This window comes from Chrysochloris asiatica, unplaced genomic scaffold (genome assembly GCF_000296735.1).
Source record: "Chrysochloris asiatica unplaced genomic scaffold, ChrAsi1.0 scaffold00154, whole genome shotgun sequence".
NCBI classification, from domain to species: domain Eukaryota; kingdom Metazoa; phylum Chordata; class Mammalia; order Afrosoricida; family Chrysochloridae; genus Chrysochloris; species Chrysochloris asiatica.
The window spans coordinates 6,953,527-6,975,856 of record NW_006408672.1 but is presented as its reverse complement, the minus strand read 5'-3'; the positions used below and the strand labels follow the sequence as shown (position 1 = coordinate 6,975,856).

At 39.7% G+C, this 22,330-nt stretch overlaps 1 protein-coding gene across 1 annotated transcript in view; it reads left to right on the top strand.

Moving 5' to 3' along the window:
- Positions 1-22,330, top strand: part of IGSF5 (immunoglobulin superfamily, member 5) — a 61,127-nt gene that overhangs the window by 4,721 nt on the left and 34,076 nt on the right. The window contains exons 3-4 of the mRNA XM_006870861.1: positions 7,411-7,728; positions 14,921-15,220. Coding sequence (XP_006870923.1) covers positions 7,411-7,728; positions 14,921-15,220 — 618 coding nt within the window. The remainder of the gene's footprint in view (positions 1-7,410; positions 7,729-14,920; positions 15,221-22,330) is intronic.

The window sequence follows — 22,330 nt, the reverse complement described above, 5'->3', positions numbered from 1 at the left end:
GTAACACCAGATGTTTTTTGCACTCTTTTCCCTGACCCCAGCACTTTCTTTTGATTTGTGTATATAATAAACTTGTGGCACTAGGTCTGTGTCACAGTATCTCCATCAGAGTGTTGTGCCCTACCTGGTCCCAACTTTACTATTTTCATTTTTGTGTCTTGTGTCTTCCTTTTTTTCTAATCTCCCATCCCTGTATTTGGGTTTAATTTCTTAGTGCGGGTCACAGAGTACAGTTGTTGGACGCCACTAAATATCATAATGAAATCTGAAAACATTTGGAGTTAGAAAACCCAAAGGGAAGAAATGTTCAGCATTTCTCAAGCTGAGGGCACTGAGGAAAAGAATACAAGCCTCAACTTGCAATATTGGAATATTCTATGGGAATAGCATTATTGAGTGATACGGAAAGCATCAGATAAAGATGGACGGAATACACAGAGTCACTCCTCAAAAAAAGGGTCTATATTCAACCATTTCAAGAGGTAGCTTATGATAATGAGTCAATGATTCTGAAGGAAGAAGTCCAAGGTGCACTGAAAGCATGGGTAAGAACAAGGGACTGGGAATTGGTGGAATACAAATCCTTTCAACAAATTGATACAGCACTGGAGGCACGCATCCATCTATGCCAAGAGATTTGGAAGACATCTACCTGGCTAACTGACTGGAAGAGATCCATATTTGTGCCTATTTCAAAGAGATGTGACCCAGTGGAATGCAGAAATCATTGGACAATATCAGTAATATCACAGGCAAGTATAATTTTGCTGAAGATAATACAAAAACGGTTTCAACCATACATTGACAGAGAACTTCCAGAGGTTCAAGCTGAATTCAGAAGATGATGTGGCACAAGGGATATCATTGTTGATGACAGATAGATATTGGTTTAAAGTAGAGAATACCAAAAAGATGTTTACCTGTGCTTTATTGACTATGCAAAGGCTTTTGATTGTATGGACCATGGCAAGCTATGAACAGCATAGGGAAGAATGAGTATTCCAGAGCACTTCATTGTGCTCATGAGGAACCTGTACATAGAACAATAGGCAGTTATTGGAACAAAATAATGGAAAACTGAATGGTTTAAAATTAGGAAAAGTATGTGACAGGGTTATATTTTTTCAGTATACTTATTCAACCTGTATGCTGAGCAAATAATTTGAGAGGCCGGGTTATATTAAGAAAAATGTGGCATCAGGATTGGAGGAAGACTCATTAACAATCTGTGATATGCAGATGTTACCAGTTTGCTTACTTAAAGTGAGGAGGACTTAAATTATTTATTGATGAAGATCAAAGATCACTGACTTCGGTATGCATTGCACCTCAATGTAAGAAAAAACAAAATCCTCACCAATGGACCAATAAACAACATTTATACCAATGTAGAAAAGATTGACATTGTCAAAGACTTCATTTTGCAGCAGCCAAAAAGTCAAACGATGTATTGCATTAAGCAAACCTTTTACACAAGACCTCTTTAAAGTGTTCAAGAGATGTCAATTTGAGGACTAAGGTGCTACCTACCCAACTATGATATTTTCAATAACCTCATGCATGTGAAACTTGGACAGTGAATAATGATGAACATAGAAGGCATGTGGTCTGGCTGGTGACCATTTTGATCACCGATAAGGGGAAGTGAGGGAAAAACAGCAATGAAGTTGTGAGCTAAATCTGACCACATTCAATAGACTCCCGTGAACCTGGGTTGAGATCTGGTTGGCAGATACTACCCATTTGACCTGGCTTCAATGGCTGGATGATCAGAACTCGACTAGAAGAAGAAAGAAGAAGAAGAAAAAAAAGAGTACCCACTACAATTTGATGAACTTTACCTGTAATTATGGATGTAGTAGCTCAAAAAATGGAACAAATCTTTACAAGGATCATTGCCACCTCCTAGGTACACAAGGTTGACAGGAATGGGCAACTTAGACATTGGCTACCCAAAATGAGGGGCAGGCTACAAAGGCAAGAAGTGACTGTCTTACAAGCTTTCAAGAGGGAGCCTAGTTCCAGAGGAAGGTAGAATTTCCACTGAGTGATTTCCCATCTGTTGGGATGGGGCTGATGAAAGGAAATGAGGATAAGATTCTTTTGGTACAATAGTGAATAATTGCTATCAGGACTGACTGTGAGGGTTGGAAATGTAAAGGTAGATGTTTTGTAACCAAAGGAGGGAAGTGATTGATTTTGCAGTCCAGGAGCGGAGGTCCCTGCGACCATCAAGTAAGAAAAGCAGAGAGCAGGATCCTACCCAGAAAAGCAGTGACACCAGAAATGGATGCAGAGATGATGACATGGACAGACTGAGTGGCTGGGGACTCTGGACTCAGGGAAGGATAGGGGCCGGGGGGCAGGCCCGTGGGGTGTACCCTTTGGTTGTTTGATGGTGCATGGAAGGGACTGTAATCATTGCAATGAAACAACATATGATAGGATGAATGTAAATCTGGTGTTCTCCTATGTAAACTCACATAATTCACAATAAAAACTTATTTATTTATTTATTTATTTTTAAAAAGGAAAACCATAGAAGAATTGATGCATTTGAATTATGGTGTTGGAGGAGAATATTAAAAGCACCATGGACTGCCAAAAGAACAAACAGATCTGTGTTAAAAGAAGTATGGCCAGAATGCTTCTTGGAAGCCAGGATGACCAGATTTTGTCGCTCATACATTGAACATATTATCAGGAGGGACCAGTCTCTGGAGAAAAATATGAGGCTTGGTAAAGTCGAGGGTCAGAGAAAAAGAGGAAGACTCCCCAAATGGATGCATTAACACAGTTGTAGCAGCAACAGGTTTAAGCTTAGTAATAACTGTGTGGTTTGTGCAACTCCAGGCAGTGTTTCATTCTTTTGTGTATATAGTGTTGCTCTGAGTCAATACCCAATGCATGGCACCTAACAACAACAATGAAATGTGAGAGAATAAAATTCTGGTTGCTAAAGCTATTGACTTGTGGTATTTTATGTGTAGTAACAATTGTGAGGTTTGTGCAAGACCGGGCAGTGTTTTGTTCTTTTTTGCAAATACGGTCGCTATGAGTCATTACTGACTTGAGGGCACCTACCAACAGCAAGAAACTATGAGAAGATAAATTTCTGGTTGGTAAAGCCATTGACTTGTGGTAGTTCATAGACAACTAAGACAATCTGCCATTTGTGAACCAGTTCTAACAAAGCCCAGCAATAGGAGCAAGCACTATTGATAAAAATTAATAAATACTAAATCAGCATTGTGACAGTCGCTTCCAAGAAGCATTGATTGTTTGAGAGCTTGGAGAGTTTAATCTAAATCTGACAAGAAAGCAACTGTTCTAGAAACTGAAGTTTAGTTGTAATAAATTTGTTGTGTTACCTCAGTCCATGCCTATGCAAAGGACTTGTGGCCAGTAAATGTCTAGCTTGATAAATTTAAAAAGACAGTGACTGGAAACCAGAGTATGGGCCAACATGAACTGTAGAAGAAACTGATGTGAGCCTAAAAACCCATTGCCATTGAGTGGATTTTGACTCATAATCACCCTATAGACAGAGAAGTGCCTGATAGAGTTTCCAAGCCTGCAATCTTTACTTGAAGCAGACTGCTAATATCTGTGTCTCATGGAGCTGCTGTTGGGTTCTAACTACCAATCTTTTGGTGAGCAGCCAATCATTTAATCATTTTGCCACCAGGGCTCCTCGATGTGAGGCTAAGTAGACTCATAAGAGACAGTAATACTAATGATTATTTAAATGGTTGAAACATTTTAACCAAAGTGGAATGTGAAGGTGGGATGTGGGGATGGGTCCTCAGTCAGATGGAGGACAGGTCTGAATGGTGGTGGGATTCTGTCAGCTTCTGCCACCGTCAGCAGGACTTGGCAGGCCTCTCAGACCTGCCCCTTCTCTGTTTCCTTCTGATAGTTCCAACATCCAATATGTTACTCCATTTCCGCTTCACAAGCTGTAACACCAAAGCAGTTCTTTTCCTCAATCTCCCTTTTCTCCAACTTTATTTACAGTTCTCCTCTCTTAAGTTGTCATGTTCAGTTTATCTATTCATAATACGGAGTCTCTGGGTGGTGCAAATGGCTAAACAAAAGGTTGAAGGCTAGAGTTAACTTAGGGTGATTCTTCAGGCACCTCTGAAGAAAGGTCTGACAATTTACGTCTGGAACACTAGCCATTGAGAACTATATGGAGTACTGTCCTACTCTGACATACATAGGGTCACCAGGAATTAGAGTCAATTTAAACGGCAACAGTTTTTCTTTTCTTTATTTTTTTCTTTAATTCATTTAAAATCTTATTGTTGTTAAGTGCCTGTGTAGGATTCTGAATTTCAGCTGGTGAGTTTGAACTCTCAACCTTGTGGTTCGTATTCTAGCACTACAATTTTAGGTGATAGGAAAAGTGAGGTTTCTACAAGAGGTAGCAAGGAAAGTTGAAGAAAGGCAGACTGGGAGAACACAGGCCTCAGCTGCTTTAGGCACTCAATGTCACCCATATTAGGGAACCAATCAGCTGTTACTCCAGGGATCTTAGAAAAGGCAGTCACAGAAGGATGATACTTTCACTTAGACTCAATTTAGGGAGGACCTCCAGGGCTCATGGGACCTGCCAAGAATGCTATTATCTGAATGATTTCAATTTCTGGATGTTAGGACGGAGTGAGTAGAAGCGTAGCCAGCCATTTATGTGGAGGTGCCTGGTGGAGCAGTACCCTTAGAGCTGACAGTGTGCATCTGGGAACTGGAGAGTGTTGATGTGGTTAAAAATCAAATACATCTAATATGTGGAAACAACCTGAATGCCATTACTGGGTGGAGGCAGGGGTGATCTCTCTCAATGCCATGACCCATGATTTTCTCCTTGTTGTACAATGAAAAAAGAAGGGCAAAGGGAGAAAGGCGGTGTTGAGCTGCAGGCATTATCTGTTTGATTAAAGGCCTTATTGACAATGATCTCATATTTGTTCTGTGTGGACAGGGTTGCATACACTAGCAGCAGTTTCAAGAGGGACCTCACCTTACCAGAAATTCAGCTTTTGAATCATAAGGACTGGAGGGGTGTACATAAAACACTGTCAAAGGAATTTAGTGCTTAGGATTTGACTTTGTGGGTTGAATCCATTGAGAAGTGTTTGGGAGGAAATACCTGGTGATCTACTTCAGAAATATCAGCTATTGACAACCCATAGGGTCACCACGAGTTGGAACTGAAAGTCTCTCAAAGTAAAGAATTTCCATTTGGAGTAGCTCTTTCCCTCTCTCGCTCTCAAGCCCTAGCAATGGCTGGCACATGAGCTACCAAGTAAGGTATGGGGCCTGCATACATTTTATGATTCCTCAAACATACATTTTATGATTCCTCAAACAAACAAACATCAGTCTGGAGGGACATTTCAATATTGACTTCGTAATGTAGTGTTTAGGGGTGAAATAATCTCACTGCCTCTCATAAAGCAGAAGTTCAGGTGGGTAATTTTGTTAGAGTTATATTACCTGGGAGCCTGGGCCTCACCATTTCTGCATTGACCCTACCCAGACCTAGTATTTTGTCCTATAGCTCGGGTTGATCCTCCTATAGGAACCCTGGAAACAAAGTGTTTACATCGCTTAGTTGCTAGCCAAAAGGTCAGCAGTTTGAACCCACCAGCAGCTCCCTGGGAGAAAGATGTGGCAGTGTGCTTTCATAAAGATTACAGCTTTGGAAACCCTCAGGGGGGCAGCTCAACTCTGTCCCGTGGGGTTGTTATGAGTTAGAATAAACTCCATGGCAATAGGTTGGGTTGGGTTTTGGTACTCTTGCAATGAAGAGTAGAAGTCCTGTTAGCACAGTGGGCTAAACATTGGCCTACTAACAGCAAGGGTAGTGGTTCAAACCCACTAGTTGCTCAGTAGGAGAAAGATGAAACTGTCTACTTCAGTAATGATTTACAGCCTCAGGAACCCTACAGAGGAATTCTACTTTGTCCTATAGCATTGTTGAGTCAGAAGGGTCAATGGGTAATGAGTTGTGGTGATTGTGTGCCATTGACCCTGTATAGGGTAAGGGGGAGAAAGTTGTTATTACAATCTGGAACATGAGGACATGCCTGGACTTGTTGCTCTGGACTTAGACTTGTCTTCTTTACTTTCCCCCTTCTTCTGAAAGTGCAATGCAGAGTTCATGGGAGGGGCTGATTCCTGGGGAATCGTGAGTAACCTCCCTTTCTCAGACTTAAAAAAAAAAATTAAATAAATCCCAGATCAAAGAGATCCTTGGATGAATGAGACTTGTCCATGGGTAAGGGTAAGAGAAGACCCAACCTGAGTTGTTTTTTAGTTTAGAGGTTTTTTCAATTATGCCCAGAAGTAAAACAGAATAGTGACCATGTTAACCCAGACCCTGGGTTATTATTATTACTGTCTTCCTTTGACCCCTGTCTTGTGTGGGTGCCATATTCTGGTTCTTGTGATTAATAGGATTTCCACTGGCCGATTTTCAGAAGTGGATTGCCAGACCTGTCTTAGGCTATTTTACTCTGGAAGCTCCACTGAAATCTTTTCAGCATCAGAGCTACACGTAAACCCCCACTGACACAAAGGTGGTAGTTGAGCATGGGTGTATTGGCCAAGAGGTGAGAATTCTACCACGGAACTACCACTGTCTGTCAGAAACACTGGATTTCACTTCTTGATCCTGGTTGCTTCCACCTATCCCTGCTAGCCCAGGGCCCTGTTCTATACAGTAGTTCTTTGTCTCTGTTGATAGCTTCTGTATGAGCATTCTGAATACACAGGTGAAGTGTTTACATGTATCAGCTTGAACCTTCCCCAGAAACCTTTAGGGCTATAATGAGATTCCTTTAGAAACTGCCTTACAATTTGACCATATAAGCTGAGAAAATAAAGGGGGCAGGTGGTAGTTATTTTGGGGCACACTTCCAATCACACAATGTAATCATTGGCTTAGTTGAGTCCATTGTTGGCCAGTATTGTGTAGTGTCTTTCAATCTAGGGGTCAAAATATATTGGACAATATATTTCATAAGGTATTCATTGGTTAGTTTTCAGAAGTAGGTTGCCAGGATGTTCTTCCTAGTTTCTCTTAGCCTGGAAGCTCTGTTGACACCTGTCCACCATAGTAACCCTGTTGGTATCTGAGATATGCTTCCAGTGTCATAGCAGCCCATAAGTCTGAGGGTGAGAAGTCACAGTGGAATTGAAAGAATGATGTGACAGAGGTCAGATATCCACTAGAAGCTCCTGATTTACTGGTGGGAAACCTGGTGTTGGTCCAGGAAGACATGGAGTCTGAGTCATTGGGTTGAACTGCAGAGTGTCCCAACTGGTCAATACCAAAGGTTGAGCTGTACAGTTGATTTATATAGATTGATTCACTTAATGCCTTAAAACATTGGTGTCTTCTAGCTTTTGGATCCAGCTATCAAATCCTAGAAGGTCCCAAGAATGCAACAGTACTGGAGGGTTCAGAGGCCCACTTCAATTGCACCGTGTCACAGGGCTGGTTGCTCATTATGTGGGCTTTGAATGGTATAGTGGTTCTGAGTCTCACACCCAAGGAGCCCATCATTACAAACAAACGCTTCACTTCTGCCAGTTACGAAGTGGATGGTAACTTTGTATCTGAGATGATCATCCATGATGTGCAACCCAGCGATGCAGGACACATCAGATGCAGCCTTCAGAACAGTGACCGGGATGCCTCTGCCTTCCTTTCAGTCCAAGGTAAGTATTGTATGCACATGTATCCTCAATGACAGGGCATCTGGAGGAAGAGGAGGGGAGGAAATCACAGAATAGTAAGCATTACTCAAGGCAGCAAAATTCTTAGCCCATCACCAACTGAAGGGCAGATGATATATGTCATTAAAATTTACACAAACTTCTAAAGTCCCCCAAGCCCTCTGACCTAACACAATAGGCTCCAGATGACCCCGTTTTACTATGAGAATATAATGAGGAAGGCTTGAAGACTCCAAAAATTTATCTGATTTAGTTTATTGCAGAATAAGTTGGAGGATCTGTATAGTGTAGTGGTTAAGAGGGCAGACTCACGAGCTGGACTGCCCAGGGTCAAGTTTCAGCTTTATTACTTTCTAACTATGAGTCCTGATATAGCTCTGTAGGATAAACCCTTGATCTCAAGGTTGGTTTGAACCACAAGGCCAGTGGTTCAAACTCATCAGACGCTCATTAGAAACCCTACACAGGTTGCTGTGTCAGAACCGACTCGACGGTACTTAACAACAGCAACTATGCAATCTTAGGAGCCCTGGTGGTGCAGTGGGATAAACACTGGTAGTCTGAATTTTCCATCTACTGTATAGGAGAAAGATGAGGCAGTCTGCTTCCATAATAGGGTTTCCGGTGAGCAGCTGGTGAGCTTGAACGGGTGACCTTGTAGTTCAAACCGACTTTGCAGCCCAGTACATTAGCTTACAATGCCACACCAGGACTCCTATGGGGCAATTCTACTTCATGTTATAGGCTCATTATGAGCTAGAATTGACTTGATGGTAGTGGGTTTTTTTTTTTTTTTTGAGTAGGTGATCTTGGTCAGATTATGTAATGGCTTTGCACCCTACTTTCCTTATGATAGGGTTATTGTGGGAACAAGTGAGTAGGTCTATGTAAAGCCTTTATTTAGAATAAATAGCATCTGGTTCCTAAACTACTATATAGTTGTTGTTGTTGTTGTTGTTATGTGCTGTGGAGTCGTTTCTGACTCATAGTGACCCTGTACTAGGTTTCCAAGGCTGCAAATCTTTACGGGAGCAGAAAGCCTCATCTTTCTCCCACGGAACAGCTGGTAGTTTTGAACTGCTGATCTTGCGGTTTGTAGTCCGATTCATAGACCACTATGCTACCAGAGCTTATAGTTTACTCACTGTTATTTATTATGTCCCCAGTACAACTCTACCATTGTGTTAGGCCTTGAAGGTCTAACTCTATTCATTAAAGATGAATGGAGTCCCTGGGTAGGGCAATGGTTGATGTGGCCAGCTGCTAATGGAAAGGCTGCCCATTGAAGACCTTATGGAGCACAGGTCTACACTGGCACACATTTTTTAAAACGTTGAATATGATAAGACACTGTCCCTGACCCCATGATCTCTATAAGGAGAGCAGATAAGACAAGTACACAAATAATCATGGTGCAATGCAGGTGCCAGCAAGTGCAATGGCAGGAAGATAAGCTCAAGTCCAAAATGGGAAGGGAGATGAGAGACTCAGGAAAGCCTTCATGAGAAACTCCCAAGATAAGGTACCATTAGAGATTTGTTTTGTAGCATTGTAGATTATTCAGTTAAATGGGGAAGGAAGAGTGGCGAGATCATGCCTGGATCAAGAAAACACAGGTTCCTAGGCATGGCTCATTATTGCTACCCTGTTTTTTGTTAAGTGCTATTGAGTCCGTTTTGACTTATAGAGAGACCCTTTATAGGGTTTCTGAGGCTTTAAATCTTTGTGGGAACAGAAACAACTGTCTTTCTCCTGCGAAGTAATTCATTGGCTTAAACTGTCCATCTTGTGGTTCATAGTCCAATGGAACCTATAGCATATCAAATTTGTTAATCCATGTGGTTTTATAGAATTTTAACACAAAGCCATAAATCAGAGAAATCTGCTGTAAAAAAAACCAAAAAACCTCTTTAGAGTGTGAAAAAGCAAAGATGTCACTTTGAATACTAAGGTGTGTCTCATCCAAGCAATGGTATTTTCAATCACCTCATATGCATGTAAAAGTTGGATAGTGAATAAGAAAGACCTGAGAAGAATTGAGGCATTTGAGTTATGACAGTGATGAAGAACACAGAATATAGCATGGAATGAAGATGGAACCAATCTATCTTAGAGAAAGTACAACCAGAATGCACCTTAGAAGTGCGGGTGGCGAGATTATGTCTCATGTATTTTGGACATGTTATCAGGATGGACATGTTCCCTGGAGAAGGACATCATGCTTGGTAAAGTAAGAGGGTTAGAGGAAGACCCCAGTGAGATGAGCTGAGACAGTGGCTGCAACATGGTCTCAAAGATAATAATAACTGTGAGGATGGGGCAGCACTGGGCAGTATTTCATGCTGTTGCTATGAGTTGGAACTAACTTGGTGGCACATAGTAACAATAAGAGCAAACAACATGCCTTTTTATCTAATGGTGATTATTACAGCTTTTAAGGATACCTGGTAGATTACTAGCTGGGCTACTCACCTCAAGGTCAGTCGTTCAGATCTACCAGTTGCCCCTCAGGAGAAAGATGTACAGCTTCAGAAACCCTATATAGAGTCACTAGGAATTGAAGCCAAGTCAGTGGCACACAGCCACCACTACCACCATTTTTTAGTTCAGATGGAAGAACAAGCGTTCAGAGAAGTAAAAGACTTCTCCAAGGTCACACAGAATAAACTCATACAGTCAGCATAGAACTCTGACCAATTTATCCTGGCTCCATTGGTCCAAACAACCTTTTGTGGTCAGTGGAACAAATGCTATCTGGACAATGGGAACTTCCTCAAGGCTAAATAAATCTTGAAAAAAGAGAAAACACCCAATTTATTTCAGAATTATGTAAGAATAACTTCTTCTCCCAAAGTATCAACAGAGAAAATCAAGAGAGCTTATGTAACACTAAGTCGAATCATCTAAAATGTACATGAAAGTTCTAGTTATCACCTTTGCATAAAGTATATACAACAGTGAAGACTAAATGCACCTGATCACCTTTGTGAAAGCAAACATGACAAAGGTGAATCCCAGTTGCACAAAGAAAAAGGAAATGATTCAAACTGCTTCATTTTGTCCATTTACTGTCCAATCCACCAATTAATCACACACCAAACTGTAGACGTATTGTGCTTTGAGGGTCACAAGAACTTCAGTTCAGGATCTTCTATTAACTGCAGCAATACCATTCTTCTCAGTTTCTGTTTTAAACCTCTGCATCAAACAAAACAAAATAGACAGACAGACAGACAAAACAAATCAAAATAAGATTAAAAACAAACACAAAACCCTTTAGTCTTAAGGGGCAAATCCTTTCCCCACTTGTTGTTGCATTTACAGTAGTCCTTGAATTAGCCAAGGGCTTTGTTTCCTTATTCCAATATTCTGAAAAAGAAAAATTGGAAAACTAACTTAAGAATAAGAAAAGGTTCTAGAGATGATATAGTTCAATGTGGAGTTCTCAGTGCAAACAGTTAACATGATCTGGCTCTGCTATTAATCAAAATGTTGGTGGTTTGAGTCTACCCAGAGACACCTCAGAAGAAAGATCTGGAAATCTACTTCCTAAAAATCAGCCATTGAAATCCTATGGAGTGCAGTTCTACTCTGACACACATGGAGGTACCATGAATCAGGACAGGCTTGACAACAACTGTTCACTGTCTTCCAAACCCTTTCAGGGTAGTCTGCAATACTGAAGCTGTTTTTCTAATAAAACCAAGACATGAGTTGTCTTTTCAATTCCCATTATCACAACTGCACAGAGTTTTCTACTCGACATTGAGAACTCACCCACTGCCATAGAATTGATTCCAAATCATAGTGACCCTATATAGGGTTTCTGAGACTATAGAACTTTATTGGAACTTTTTATAAGTTGTCTAACCTCCATCTTTCTCCCTTGGAGCCACTGGTGGATTTGAATCACTACAATAACTCAGTGAACTCAATCATTTTTCAAATAACTGATGTATAATGATACAAAACCATACACTTGTAAGACAACCACTCACACTATCAGATAGAACAGTGAATTTTAATGTAACAGAATATTAAAGTTCTTGGCCAAGTTTCAGATCCCATGGTGTAACTAACGTTTAAGAAATCACCACTTGTCCAGTTTTAGACAAAGAAGAATATCCATGATTACCCGAAAGGTTATTAAACACTCCACACTGTTCCAATTACAGGAGTTCTGGTGATTCAGCGAGTAAAGCATTGGACTGATAACCTCAAGGTTAGTGGTTTAAACCCACCAAATAAGGCTGTCTGCTTCCATAAAGATTTACATTCTCAAAAACCTCACAGAGCAGTTTTATTCTGTCCTATAGGGTCTGTATGAGTCAGACTCAACTAGACAGCAGTTGGTTTAGTGGGATTTGGATTTCAATCACATACATCTGGAAGTCAGATTTTCTTTATATACTTCAAACAAAAGAATATATCGCAACAGATTGAACAAAGGTACGATAATCCAGCCAGATATGAAAGGGATTTATGTAATTGTAAAACAATGATGCTTTTTTGTTTTACAGTGATCATTGTTTTTCGTAAAAACATGTTATCTGTGTTAACATGTAGTGAGGTTATTCTTGCAATTTTCAAATAGGCAAATATTTGAAATTCTTAGTTTTAATTTTAAATATGATACATACTGATGTATATAACCCATATAAACAAAAGGTCTTTGGGGTCCTCAGAGATGTTTAAGAGTATAAAGACAACCATAAGCTGTAATGTTTTGTTGTTGCTAAGCGCTATTGAGTAGGTTCAGATTCACAGTGACCCTACATAAGTTTCCAAGGAGTGACTGGAGGTTTTAAACCACTGATCTTGCGGTTAGCAATCCAGTGCTTATCCTACAGCACTATACCAGGTAATATTTTATATCATTGATTTAATTGGTTATGTCACTAAATAGGAGGAAAATTGAGAGAAAGAAAGATGTAATGACTTGCCCAAAGTAATGGCAATTTTGTGGCAGAGCAATGACTGAAAGATTATTTGATTTTTCATTCAGTGTTCTTTCCATTATACTATGCACCAAGAAGTTTAAAAACATTTCAGTGTATATTTCTCTATGGCTGTGTCTTTACTGGGTCCAACCTTCAGGCTATTTTAGGATTTCTGGCCACAAACAAGGGTTCTTTTAAGATGGTCTATTTACAGTGTGGAGTCCAGATGTGGCATTGTGGATTAATGCGCTGAACTACAAGATCGACGGTTCAAGCTCACCAGTTGCTCCTTTGAAATCCTATATAGGGTCACTATGGGTTGGAAATGACTCGATGACACTTAAAAAAAAAAAAAAATTTACAGTGTGAATGCTGAAATGTATAAGTGAGTCCTTTATAAAAACTTTCAAAGAGTTTATCTGAGTTAGATATAATTGGCTTAGTTGTGTCTGTAATTCTGTGATTTTGTAACTAGAAAAAAAAATTTTTTTTTAAGATACCACTGTAGGAAGTTATGTTAAAAAAAAAAAAAAAGACGTGTCAATAGATTCCTAGAAAGGTAAAGAGGCAGATTGACAAAATGCTCCTATGTGGTATGGTACAGACTGTTTGTTAATTTGCTCTCCTGCACACCAGAAGGCTGAAGGTTCAAGTCCACCAAGATGTCCGTCTGAAGATAGTCCTGGCGATCTACCTATGGAAGACCAACCATGGAAGACCCTACAGAGTATAGCTCTCCTCTGATATATATGGGGTCACTAGAAGTCAGAGTTGACTTCGTGACAACTGATTTAACCAAATGGCAAGGAAACATTTGTTTCCCGTGAAGTTCTGGAATTAATTTTCTTGACATTGAAAAGAACCGAAGGGTTGGACTGAGAACATTTGCAACTCTGCTTCAATGACTGTGTAGTCCCAATGGCATACGCATCTGTGTTCTCTTTCACATAACACTTATTCCCCCAACTCCTGATTTTTACTCTTTTATTTTATCTGTAATTATATATTTTCTGAACATGGGAACACTGAATGGTTTAAAATTAAGAAAGGTGTGCAACAAGGTTGTATTCTTTCACCATACTTATTCAACCTGTATCCTGAGCAAATAATCTGAGAAGCTGGGTTATATGACGAAAAGCATGGCATCAGGATTGGAGGAAGATTCATTAACAACCTGCAATATGCAGATGATACAACCTTGCTTGCTGAAATTGAAGAGGACTTAAAACTGATGAAGATCAAAGAGCATAGCCTTAGGTATGGATTACATCTCAATGTAAAGAAAACAAAAATCCTCATCAGTGGACCAATAAACAACATTCTTATCAAAGGAGAAAAGATTGACGTTGTCAAGGACTTCATTCTTTTTGGATCAACTATCAACACTCATGGAAGCATCAGTCAAGAAATCAAACTACATATTGCCTTAGGCAAATCTGCTCCACAAAACCTTTTTAAAGTGTTGAAGAGCAAAGATGTCAGCTTGAAGACTAAAGGTGCGCCTGACCTAAGCCATGGTATTTTCAGTAACCTCATATGCATGTAAAAGCTGGACAGTGAATAAGGAAGACCATAGAAGAATTGATGAATTTGAGTTATGGTGTTGGAGGAGAATACTGAAAGTACCATGGGCTGCCAAAAGAACCTATAGATCTGTTTTGGAAGAAGTGCTCTTTGGAGGCCAAGATGGCCAAACTTCGTCTCTCATACTTTGGACATATTGTCAGGAGGGACCAGTCGCTGGAGAAGGATATCATGTTTGGTAAGGTGGAGGGTCAGAGAAAAAGAGGAAGAACACCAACAAGATGGATTGTCCAAGTGGCTGCATCGATGGACTTAAGCATGGCAACAATAGTGAGGCTGGCCCGGGATCAGGCAGTGTTTCGTTCTGCTGTGCATAAGGTAGCTGTGCATAGGTATCGACTCGATGACACCTAACAACAACAACAACAACCCTCACCTTCTCTAGGGAATCTGTTATTGTCAAGTGCTGTTGAATCAGTTCCAACTCATAGCCACTCTGTATAGTGTTTCCAAGGAGCAGCTAGTATAAATAAAGACACCAGTAAAATCTTGTTAAGGGTTTCCAGTTCCAGTCACTTTCATCTTAGGGAGATGTCTCTCGTGAAATACGATTTGAAGCAAAAATGGAAAACAAAAAAATAACACAAAAACCTCCTGGAAGTGAGGACTATTGTTATTTATTCAGGATGTTTCTCTTTTTTCTTCTTTAGTTATGGGAGAGCTGTTCATTCCCAGTGGTGATCTTGTGGTCACTGTTAGTGAGCCCTGTAATGTTACTTGTCGTGCACGGGGCTGGGCGCCTCTCCCAGATATTACCTGGGATATTGGTGTTCCTGTAAGCCATTCCAGCTATGACTCTTTCCTGGAGCCTGAGGACCCTCAAAATGCAGTGAGCATTCTCTCTATCACGCCACAAGGCAATGGAACTTTGACTTGCGTGGCAAACGCGAAGGATTTGCATGTTCATGTGTCTGCAGCTGTTAATCTCACTGTGATTGAGTCTCCTTTGGGTAAGTGGCACCTTCTTGCTTTCTATATTATAAGTGATTATTTCATGCCTACATTTTATATGTCATGCTACTTAATCAACAACACTGAGGGAAATTGTATGGTGACATTGATTTCAGATACGGGTGGTAATGAAGGCAAATTACCTGTGCTGTCAGTTTAATGACTCTAATTCTGTCTGCTTTAAAAATCCCATCTAAAAGTTCTCTTTCCTTTTCTACTTGCATATAAAATCCATGAAGTATGTAGCCAATTCTTTATCATAAAACAGCATAAAGTTCAGAGAGAAGCACTTGAATTAAAATGTTATTCTCTATTTTCCATTGTCCGTTGTTGGCTAAGCACTCCACCGTAATTTAAACCACAATGTCGGTGGTTCAAATTCACCAGCTGCTCCTTGGAAACCCGATACAGGGTCACTATGAGTAGAAACTGACTTGATGGCACTTAACAACAACAATTTTATATATTTATTTATTCAAAGTCAATCCTTTGAATATTTGAGGAAGATTCTTAAATCATTTAGGATTTCTTCCAATCTCAGTGAAATTGTAATGTTTCTTATTTTAAACCAGTAATTCCACAGTGTATTTCAAAGTATCAAGTCGGTTTTATTTTTATCTTGACTGAATGAGTTGAATATGTTTGAATTTTAAATCCCCCAAAGAGTCTGCCTTGAGGTCTTAACAGTGAAAATTCTAACCAAGGCTTTTCATGCTGTCTGCAGACTCTGCTGAACTCCGAGCTGCCCAACTAGGAAAACAGGTTTATTGCAGGGTCCTGAGTGGGGCTGGAGGGTGCATTTAACTTCTTCACTGTACCAAAGAGGAAAGAGTGGCCTAAAGAAGTGCTGTGCAGACCATATGGTTGGATGGGACAGAGCTGGGTCTAGAAGCTAGGAAGGGTTTCTCTCTTGGTCCAAAGCTCTTCCAACTATGAAAATATCTTAAGATACTTTAAAATGTGGACAAAGCTATAGTTAAATCAAAACATAATTTATTCTTTTCATTCATGGTGTTGCTGTTGCTAAGTGCCATCGAGTTGGTCCCAACTCATAGTGACCTTATGCACAATAGAACAAAACACTGCGCAACTCTGCATCAACCTCACAATGATTGCTTCGCTTGAGTCCATTACTGCTGCCACTGTGCCAATCCATCTTGTTGGGGGCTCTTTCTCTGTTTCACTAACCCTCCACTTTGCAAAGCATAATGTCCTTCTTCAGGGACTGGTCCCTCCTGACAATATGTCCGAAGTACGAGAAATGAATTCTGGCCATCCTGTCCTCCAAGGAGCACTCTGACTGTACTTTTTCTAACACAGATCTGTTTGTTCACTTGGCAGTCCTTGGCACTTTTAATATTCTTCTCCAATACCATAACTCAAATGCATTAATTCTTCTAAGGTCTTCTTTATTTATGGTCCAACTTTCACATACATATGAGGTTATTGAAAATACCATGGCTTAGATCAGGTGCACCTTAGTCCTCAAAATGACACCTTTGCTCTTAAACACTTTAAAGAAGTTTTGGGCAGCAGATTTTCCTAATGCAATACATCATTTGGTTTTTTGACTGCTGCTTCCATAAGTGTTGATGGTTGATTTGAGCAAAATGAAGTCTTTGACAGTTTCAGTCTTTTTCTCTAATGCCACTAACGAGAAAATTGAAGAATTTCTACCAACTTCTTCATTCATAGTAGTTACATTCTATGAAATCACCTTGAACACTGAATAGTAAATACGAAGTCATTACTCCAGGTGAAATGTGGAATAGGTTCCTGGGAGCCTCTGACATAGCATTTTAATTATCCTATTAATGCGTAACCTTGTTTACAAATGTAAATACTCCTTGTTTAATACATGTTGTTGACTCATGAACACTGCACTCATGGCCAACAAACAGCACTGTAACTCCTGCTTGAATGAAGCTTATCTAAGTCATATGTTGTCTCCAAAAGGCACATCATGACCTTCTTGCACATAGGAGCAAGAAGTAGGGACAAAACTATAGTTAAATCACAACAGTTTGACAGCACTTCATCACTATGCTTGGGTGCATTTTAAAAAACAAATTCACCAAGAAAAAAACAAAAAAAATGCAGAAAACCAAATAGGCCATGTGAAGGACACTTGTTTGCAGCATGAAGCTGAAACATTAAGACAGAGTGTCCCCTTAATTGACCTCATCTGGGAACATGCACAGTGAGCCATTCATATTTTTCGTCATCCTGACCACGTCCACAAAAGACAACAAAGGTGCCCCATCTATGGAATTTAAGGTTACAAAATAAATGGCTTGAAATGGTTCACATTCACAAATCTGGATAATGACAACAATAACAGACTAATAATAGCTAACAGCACTCTATAGTACAAAGTGGCAGACATTGTCACTGTACTTTTCAAATATTTATCAAATTAATCTGCACAACGGGTTATAAGTAGGAACTACTGTTCTTACTTTTAAAGGTGAGGAGACAGTTTCACAGTGTTGGGAATTTGCTCACCTCCATAAAGCTAGTAAATGGCAGAATGCAGTTTTTGCAATCTGGATCCAGAGTTCGTTCACCCATCAACTCTTCCCACCACCAATGGACAGTGTGAGGGACAACTTGGATGGTGTTACAGTGAACCTATGGAAAGCTATACAGAATCTAACCTGTTGTAAGTGCCAATAGTTCTGTACCTTATACCACATGGATTAAGCTCTCATACATTTCAAGCTTGCTCCCCCAAAGTTATCTCCCCACCTTGGTACCTACTTATGCCCAAGGAGACTTGCTTACGACAGAAATGAGTGGACAAGTGACGAGATGTTTCAGGTTGAAGATAGATTGATGGGTCTGTGAAGAGCTGGAAGACACACATGTCCCTTTCACACAGAGAGGCTGATGCCAGCTCATTAACTGCTGCCAAGGGAATGTGGACTCAGCACTGCAGACCTTCCAGTTTTTCAAGAGAAGCTAAAAATCTGGATTCCATATGAACTCGTTTGACTTTTAAATGTTAGCAACCAAGTAAACATTTTTGTAACTCTGCAGGCCAGGAAAAACAGCAGGGGCTTGGCACTACCCATTTGTCAAACCCTGCTGTAAAGTCTCTTTTTTAAAAATGGGCCAAAACTCAGTCATTAGGTCTATGAAAAGTCAAAAGGTACTGCAGAGTCAAAATTTATCTCAAAGAGAAAAATTAACAGCCAATAATTTTCTAAGTTCAATGGAACAAAGCCAACTATAACCTTTTTTCTCTTTTGGAAGGTTCTGGGAGGTCCTTTGTTCTGGAATAATAAAGAAACATAGAGCCAGTCACTTGTTGGGGTAACCTTTGCTTATTTCTTTTTCTTTCTTTCTTTTTTTTTTTTTTTTTACATTTATTTTGATTTGAATGAAGGTCTGCAGAATAAAGCCTCAATCCCACATTCAACAAATCTTATGCTTTGCTTCATTACAATGATTGCAATCCCTTCCATGTACCATCAGTTAACAGTATTTACCTCTATTCAACTTAACTCTTGCACTCCTCTCTGGGTCTTCCACTACCTTCATCTTTCCTGTGCCAACCTCCCTCTTGTTATTGCCTTCCCCCGTCATCCAAGTTAACGTGTTAACCCTCTAGCCAATGAATAATTTCCCCTTCCCTCCAACCCCTAGTAACCATCGTAGAATGTTTCTTTTAGCAAGGAAATCTTACAAAAGTGGTCTCATACAATATGACATTTTGTGGCTGACTAATGTCACTCAGCATAAAGCTCTCCAGGTTCCTCCATGTTAATGAGGTATTTTGAAGATTTATCATTATTCTTCGACATTTTGTAGTATCCCACTGTGTACCAAACTGTGTACCAAAGTTTGTTTAACCATTCTTCTATTGATAGGCATTTAGGCTGTCTTCACCTGTTTGTTATAGTGAATAGTGTTGCAATAAACATGGGTGTGCATATATCTATTTGTGTCATGATTCTCATTTCCTGTGGGCTGCTAATGTCAAGGTCAGCAGTTCAAAACTACCAGCTGTTCTGAGTGAGAGAGATGAGATGTTCTGTGTCGGTAAAGATTTATAGCCTAGGAAACCCTATACAGGGTCGCTATGAGTTGGAACCAACTCCACGGCACATCACCCCCACCATATACCATGTAGAGGAATTGCTGAGTCATGTGGTATTTCTATTTCCAAGTTTTTAAAAAAATGCCATACCAATTTCCACATCATTTTACAGTCCCATTAACAGTGTAGAAGAGTCCCAGTCTCTCCACATGCTATATTGGTTGCTTTCTGTTGTTTTGTTGTTGGTTTTGTGAAGTTTGCTATTAATGCTGGGTTTCAAACATACTAGTTGCTCCTTGGAAACCCTATACAGGGTAGGTATGAACTGAAACTGACTTGACAGCACTTAACAACAACAAGATGATATGTCATTGTTACTTTGAATTGCATCTCTCTAATGCCTAATGATCTTGAGCATTTCTTCATATATTTGTTGGTCACTTGGATGTCTCCTCTAGCGAAATGTCTGTTCATGTCCTCTGCCCACCTTATAATTGGATTATCTGTCTTCTTGTTGAGGTGTTGAAGTGTTCTACACATTTTAGAGAGCGATCACTTGTCTGATATGTCATTGCTAATTTTTTTTCCCAGTCTGTGGGTCCTGTTTTTATTCTTTTGGTGAAATATTTTGATCAATCTCTGGTGTCACTACTTCTCTGGATAGAGTCCCATATTCCACTCATGCTCTTCTCTCTTGATGGTGCTAGGGTTCTCTGTTCCTGTAATGTGTCGTTTGATTTCTTGACTGCTGCTTTCATGAGTGTTGATGATTGATCCAAGCAAAATGAAGTCATTGACAACTACAATCTTTTCTCAGTTTATATAAATGTTATTGATTGGTCCAGTGGTGAGGACTTTTGTTTTCTTTATATTGAGGTGCAATCCATATTGAAGTCTGTGGTCTTTGATCTTCATTTTAGAAAAACATTTCATTATTTTAAGTCCTCTTCACTTTCAGCAAGCAAGGTTAAATCATATGCACATCACAGATTGTTAATGAGCCTTCCTCCAATCCTGAGACCATATATTTCTTCACAAAACTCAGCTTCTCGGATTATTTGCTCAGCATACAGATTGAACAAGTATGGTGAAAGCATACAACTCTGTTGCACACCTTTCCTAATTTTAAACCACTCGGTGTCCCCTTCTGTTTGAACAACTATCTCTTGGTCTATATACAGGTTCCTCATGAGCACAATTCAGTGTTCTGGAATACTCATGCTTCACAATGTTATCCACATCTTGACATGATCCACACAATCAAAAGACTTTGCATAGTCAATAAAGAGCCAAGTAAGCATCTGTCTGGTATTTTCTGCTTTCAGCCAAGATACATCTAATGTCAGCAGTGATATTCCTCATGCCACGTTCTCTTCTGAAACCAACTTGAATTTCTGGAAGTTCTTTGTCAATGTATGGTTTCAGCTGTTTATGTACGACCTTAGTAAAACTCTACTCGCATGGGGTATCAATGATATTGTCCAATGATTTCTGCATTCCATTGGGTCACCTCTCTTTGGAATGTGTACAAATATAGCCCTTCTCCAGTCAGTTGGCCAGGTAGTTTTCATCTTCCAAATTTCTTGGCAAAGATGAGTGAGTGCAAGTGCCGTATCACTTTGTTGAAAGATTTCAATTTGTATTCCATCAGTTCCCAGTGTCTTGTTCTTTGTCAGTGATTTCAATGCAGCTTGGACTTCTTCCTTCAGTATCACTGAATCTTGATCATATGCAACCTCTTGAAATGGTTGAACACAGACCATTTCTTTTTGGTACAGTGACTCTGTGTATTCCTTCCATTTTCTTTTGATGCTTGCTTCATCATTCAGTATTTTGCCCATAGAATCATTCAATACCACAAGCTGAGGTTTGAAATTTTTTTCTTCAGTTTCCTCAGTTTGAGAAATGCTGAGTGTGTTCTTCCCTTTTGGTTTCCTAACTCCAGGTTAAACTCTTTGAACATTTTGTTATAATATTTGATTTTGTCTTCTCGAGTTGACCTTTGAAATTTTCTGTTCAGCTCTTGTACCACCTCACTTCTTCCATTTCCTTTAGCATCTCTACGCTGGAAAGCAAGTTTCAGAGTCTCTTCTGACATCCATCTTGATCTTTTTCTTCTTTCTTGTCTTCTTAATGACCTTTTGCTTTCTTCCTGTGTGATGTTCTTGATGTCATCCCACAACTCTGCTGTTCTTCAGTCTGTAGTGTCTACTGCTTCAAATCTGTTCTTCAGATGATCTCTAAATTCAGGTGGGATATATTCAAGGTTATGCTTTGGCTCTCATGGACTTATTTTCATTTATTCAGCTTCAGCCTGAATTTGCATATGAGCAACTGATGGCTTGCCCCGCAGTTTGTCCCTGGCCTTGTTTTGGCTGATGATATGGAGATTTTCCACTGTGTCTTTCCATAGATGTAGTCAGTTTGATCTCTGTGTATTACATTTTGTGAGGTCCATGTGTATAGTCATCTTTTATGATGTTTAAAAAGGTATTTGCAATGAAGGAGTCACTGGTCTTACAAAATTCTATCTTGCGATCTCCAGCATTATTGCTATCACCAAGGCCATATTTTCTAGCTACTGATCCTTCTTCTTTGTTTCCAACTTTTGCACTCCAATAATCAATACATGTTGATAGCATGTTTGATTAATTTCAGACTGAAGAAGCAAGTAGAATTCTTCAGTTTCATCATCACTTGCTTTAGTGGTTGGTGCATAAATTCGAAAAATAGTGGTATTAACTGGTCTCCCTTGTAGGCAGATGGATATTATCCTATCACAGATAGCATTGGTACCTTATGACTGCACTTGATATGTTCTTTTTGATGACTACTGTGATGTCATTCCTCTTCAATTTGTCATTCCAGTATAGTAAACCACATGGTTGTCAGATTCAAAATAGCCACTACCAGTCCATTTCATTAATGCCTAGGATATTGATGTTTATACATTCCATTTCATTCTTGACAATTTCCAATTTTCCTAGATTCATACTTTGTACGTTCCATGTTCTGATTATTAATGGGTGTTTACAGCTGTTTCTCTTCATTTTGAGTTGTGCTCCAT